Source organism: Pundamilia nyererei, unplaced genomic scaffold (assembly GCF_000239375.1).
Source record: "Pundamilia nyererei isolate P.nyererei 1_Seehausen unplaced genomic scaffold, PunNye1.0 scaffold00184, whole genome shotgun sequence".
Lineage (NCBI taxonomy): Eukaryota > Metazoa > Chordata > Actinopteri > Cichliformes > Cichlidae > Pundamilia > Pundamilia nyererei.
This window is the reverse complement of record NW_005187585.1, coordinates 363026-368556: the sequence shown is the minus strand read 5'-3', so window position 1 is coordinate 368556 and position 5531 is coordinate 363026. Positions and strand designations below refer to the sequence as shown.

The 5531-nt window shown below is 37.7% G+C and overlaps 1 protein-coding gene across 1 annotated transcript; it reads right to left on the bottom strand.

The window, feature by feature from the left end:
- Positions 1–2080: 2080 nt before the first annotated feature.
- On the bottom strand, positions 2081–4423 carry mibp2 (muscle-specific beta 1 integrin binding protein 2). Its single transcript, XM_005746836.1, has 8 exons — positions 4157–4423; positions 3673–3763; positions 3426–3474; positions 3013–3202; positions 2858–2929; positions 2661–2767; positions 2464–2554; positions 2081–2376 (listed from the first exon to the last, which is right to left on the bottom strand). Exons 1-7 carry the CDS (start codon positions 4180–4182, stop codon positions 2469–2471), a joined length of 621 nt encoding a protein of 206 aa, XP_005746893.1. The 5' UTR covers positions 4183–4423; the 3' UTR covers positions 2081–2376; positions 2464–2468.
- Positions 4424–5531: the final 1108 nt, after the last annotated feature.

The following is a 5531-nucleotide window of genomic DNA, read 5'->3' as shown; positions in this document are numbered from 1 at the left end:
CTTTTATCCAGGATACAAAATTACTCCCGAGGCCAAGCATAAATCAAATATTCTAAATGAATGTATGAAGCTTTTCGCTGAAAAAAAATCACAACAATCAAAACCAAAATGAGGGGAAGTTTAAGCAGACTGAAGAGTGTCTGGAGGCCATCGATGTCGATAAATACAACAATAAAACATGAAATCTATAATAAAATCTAACACACAGCTTGTAAGAGCCTAATTCACCTCCTCTGGGGTTGTTCAGTGCAGCTGCTTTTTAACCTCAAAAAAAACCCATAAAAGCTGCTTTGTACCATGCGCTCAGGCCTTCATGCATGCTTGTAGTATAATATCAACATGTCTGTTTCATTCCACAATAACACACTGGACACTGGGGAAACAGTGACTACTAAAGGGAAAAGATTTATGACGACAGATCTAAAAATATAATTCAGTTTGTTTCAAAAGGCTGGTTAGTTTAACATCAGGGTAAACGGCTCCTCTTGTACAATGAGTCGTATTTTTTAACCAATCCAAAGGATATTGAAAAGGAGCTTTCTGCACAATAACTGCAAACGATGAGACGACGACTCGACACTGACAAAGAGGGAAAAAAGCACTTCTCACATTTCTCTGACCTACATAATGCCTCCATACATTCCTTCAGCCACATTATATAACGTGTGGAGTGACTCAGAGAGGCCCAGAGGACACACCCAGCTCAGATAGTTCTTCTGCTGAATTAGATTTCATCAGCTGTAATAGAAGTACAACACTCTGTATTGACTCGTGCACATTATATAGGCCTGTTTATAAAACATTAGGGAAATGATTCATATCATTTCTCTCGAGTTGTTCCTTTTCAATTTTCAAAAGCAAAAGGAAAACTTTCTGAGACTTTTAGGGAACATCTTTTTTTTGCTTCAAAAAAATTACATAGAAAGATGTGTGTTTAGTCTATATGTGGCTACACAATTTCTATTATTCCTATTTTTATTATTCAAAGTGCACATTAAATAAGTATAATTTGAAATCTTTAAACGTAGCTAACAGTCTGTGTTAGCTAACAGTCTGTAGGGGTCTTTATATGAAGGTCGATGTTTCTGTAAATGTGTAATTAGCACTACTTGTTTAAACTCAGTCATGGGTTTTTATTCTTTGTTGGATTTTTAATATAATTTTGACACGTCTATAAAAGCTGGAAAATAACATCAAATTTCCTACATTTGCTAAACATGGGGGAAAACTGAAGTTTGTTTATAGGATAAGGTATAAAAACGTTAAAAATGAGTGAATGGGCCCAATTACTGATCACTAAGTGTAAGGTTTATACAGGATCTAAATTAACAGTACTGGCAATTGCCAGTTTTTCTGAGGCATCCAATGTGTTGCCTCAAATTTGGACAGAAGATACATTCAGTTTGCTTTCCTAATAAATAACATTACTGGTATTTACATTTCTAAAATATTTAATTCCTAAGATGTTTCTTTTTATGACAGGTGGTTAATACATTTGTTAAGCACCGTAGATGTTTAAGATTTTAGTAGGACATAAGTTAAAAAAAAAAAAAAAAAAATGCATAGTGCTTTTTGTATAGTGCATATATTTTTTTTAATAATCAAAAACACTTTTAAAACAACCTCCGCTCACTAATGTGCTTAAGAAACAAACTATAGCATATACTCAAAAACATGATCTGTGTGCCTTACACCATTGTCCAATCTGACACTGCATGTTTTTTCCTAAATGAGACTGTTTTCAGCCATTTATTCATGCGATTTGTTACACGAACCCATTTAATCAGTAAAACTTCAAAGTTATGTAATTGAGTTTAATCTGTATGAAAGAAGAGTCCAAAATGTGTGTGAATTTGGATAAGCTGTGCTCATAAGGCGAGTCCCTCTTATCGTTTGCGCCAACTGTTGCCTGGGAGCAAGATAGAGAAAGCTAAATGTGCCCATCTAAGTAGCTACTCAATGTTCCTGGTGTATATTTTAAATAACCAATTTAAAGTTAAACACTTCAGAATTCACAAAGTTCCATTTTGCAACAGCTGAAGTGGGAGTGTCGTGTTCTAAAAATAATCAGTACACGTTGTAATTGGCAGGAGGATCATTTATTGACATACGCAACTTGAGTGCAACCATCCTGTTAACAAATCCATCAATTCTCTTTGGAGTGTACTCTGTATCAAAGCAATAAATACGATCGATATAAAATCATGCCAGCATCATATGCTGAAAGGTAAACATTTACAAAATAACAAAAAAAACAAAAACCAAAAAAAACAAAAACATAGCACTCTGATAAATGAGCTGCCAGGTGGAAACTTAAGGCAAGGCGGTCTTCAGCTTGCAGATTGATTATATGATCCTTTTAGCCAATCAGATGATCTGCAATACAGAAAGTACACAAAATCAGTAACAGAAGTTTACATATAAAACAGTTTTTTTTGCTATATAATTACAGGATTTTAATACTTTTGTTAGAGAGACTTCTGGATGTTATTCAGGATGTTGCCATAGACAAAGTTGAACAGCGCCTCCTTTGACTTGGTTCCGTCCAGCTGCACTGTAAGAGGATACACACACATTTAATCAGTGTGGTCAGCCTTTATGTGACAAAGCACCACACATGGTTACAACATTTACAATAATAAAAAACGGAATCAACTTACCAACATCAACAGCTGATGCCTCCATGATGTTCTTATGTTTCAGGTACATGGGCCAGACGTGGCCGTCAAAAAGGCCAGGTGGGTCTGGTACCAGGTAGTTTCTTGAGCTGCAGAATGACACAAGACCAGTTAAAAAAGATTAAGCTACAGCTGCATGGATGGCAAACACATGTGAAGAACAACACTAGAGCACTTACCACCTCCTCTTTTTGCATTCTTCATATGGGATGGAAATAAAGTAGCGTTGGTTCAGCACGTCGATCAAAGGTCTGCAACAGGTACAGATGAATTGGTGTCATTTGACTTCGAGAACAAGCACTTAACTCACATGTAGCTAAGCACAGATTCTTACTCGTAGGTGTAAAGCAAGAAGCCTTCCACAATAAGGATGTGAGTCTCCTCATCCTCCTTGCGGTCAGACTTTGGCACGATCTCAGAATCCAGGGTGTTATTAACGCCATGAGACTTCTCAAACTTCACCGGGTTCTCCAGCCACGCATAGATGGTACTCATCATAGCCTCCATGTCCAGAGCAGTGATGACTGAAGAAATGGCAGAGGGGGAGAAGGAAGAAAAAAAAACAGAAGTGTGCAGAAAGTTGCAAAAAAGAAAACAAGTGAGAAACACATGTTCAAACTCCCAGATTTCGTTTACATTGCATGCACGTTAGGAATGAAACACAACATTAAGGTTGAGTCATACACGCAAAACACAAACACACACAGACACCCACACACAAAGCCCTTCATAAAAACCCAGGCTTACCATCGTACTGCTTAAAGCCATCTTCACCAACTTCAATCTGATCTTGGGGCTGAAACATACATTGATGAGATGTACCCAGGTACATTCCACTAATGCTACACTCTGCTATATGGAAGGCGCTAGATTTTTTGTTTGTTTGTTTGTTTTTTTTAACAATACACACACTGTGTCAAACTGCTACCCAGAGCAGTCTCTTTGGTGAACTAAATCCAAAATGTAAAGATATGGAGATATGCATGTGGCTCACCTTGAAGAAGTCATCCTGATGTACCACGCAACAGTTGGGCAGGTTCTTGATCAGTCTGTTGGTGAGGGTGGTTTTCCCTCCGTTGGTTACACTACAGGGGAAGAAAAGGAATTAAAATGAATGAAGTGTGGTTGATGTAAAATAGGGCATGTGTTGCGGGGTCATTTTAAGGTAATAGGCAGCCATATTTCCTCGTTAATTACTCATCTAATGCATTTTAACGTGTAATGTCAGGGCTGCCGGGTGCATGGTGTACTCGGCTATATTACATGCTTACAACGTTAGCTATTATTCATAAATTACCACATGGTTAGTTTAATATTTACAGAACCCAATGAGTGGCAATCGAAATGTTATAACGTTACGGTTCGAACAAAAAGCCATACCGGATGTAATGACCGCCGTCCCCACGTGTGACGGCCTTACAAGGCCTACAAGGTTGCTTAGCTTAGCTTAGCTTAGCCATTCATCGTCTAGTACTCACCCGCCAATACCGATGATGTACTTCATGTTTCCGTAAGTAGTCGAGAGGTCAAAACGTCAATAAAACCGGGTCAGGAGCACAGTGATCAGACGAGAAGAAGCTTAAAAAGAGAAGGTTGCAGCAGGAAACGTCAACTACTTGATTCCTCCATGGTACTTGAGTTGAGTGAGTAAGGTAAGAGCGGAGGAGACGGGCTGTCACGCGCACACGGTCTTCCACCAAAGAGGACCTTGGTTCTCTGTCGCTTCTACACATACCGGAGGGAGCCACGCGATTGGCTATTTAAACACTTCGAGTTGGCCGGAGGCGTAAGTACTTCTATTCTCAGCCAATCAGAAGCGGAATAGAGGTAGCGTCAACTTCTTTATTTTAATCTTAATTTAACTGTTTCTGGTCTGCAGTATACGATTAAACTATACTATTTCATCTTAATTTAACCAGCTATATTAATGTTTACATGACGTCACAGCTTTCATGAATGCGAGCCGCTAATATTGTCAACTTCGATGGAAAAGGTTCCTACATGAAACTGCTCGGTGAAGCTTGGTGAAGGATTTTTTTCTCTCAAATCCCTATTTTATGGAAATAGACACTGCTGCTAGGTTTTTCGAATGTATTCTTTTAGTGTTTTGAACTTTACAAGGCAAGTGCCATTTAATTTTAATCACGAGAAGAAACATCTCAAACCAGGAAAGTCTAGTTAGTTACAGAGTTATTACAGGACCCAGGAAAGCATACCTTTTTAATGTTACTGCCCCTTTTACATTTTTTTTTTACATAAAGATAATAAAAGAATAATACGTTTTATTTCTAGGTCCATTTCAAAGCCCAAAAGCAGTTTACATTAGTACAGCAATTTAAAAACATATGCACAATGAAATGACAATAAAACCAAAAATTAAAATAACAAAAAACTATTTTAAAATAAGTGGTCATGGTAACAATGAGGTAACAGAAGTGATACTTTTTTTTTTATCCAGCATAACCTTTTGTTGCACCACATGTGCACTAGTTGTAAAGAGTTTTAACTTAGATGAACTTCTGCACAGTACTGTAATATAATATCAGCTACAAGTCATATGAACGCTTTCCACTGAATTCCTGATTTTTATCATGAGCACCATGGCATAATCAATATCATCACCTTTAAGATATGATAGACAGAGTCCTAGTGCACACTATGCCACTTCACTGAGTTATAGAAGGTGTAAAATCACCATGAAGACAGAAAGCACTTTACAGAAAGTGCCTCATTGGTAGCATTTCACTTATCTAATCAGAGAAGACAGAGGCTCTTTGAGTAACCGGGGCTGACAGACGCGTGACTTTAGGGCAACTGGTGGAAGATGAACTCTCCAATTATATACATATATAT

Coding starts and splice junctions, on each gene's coding strand:
- mibp2 (XM_005746836.1), bottom strand. CDS start 4,182: ATGAAGTACATCATCGGTATTGGCGG. Junction 2,768..2,857: donor GAATGCAAAAAGAGGAGGTG/GTAAGTGCTCTA, acceptor GTCATTCTGCAG/CTCAAGAAACTACCTGGTAC. Junction 2,555..2,660: donor GGCATCAGCTGTTGATGTTG/GTAAGTTGATTC, acceptor ATCCTCTTACAG/TGCAGCTGGACGGAACCAAG.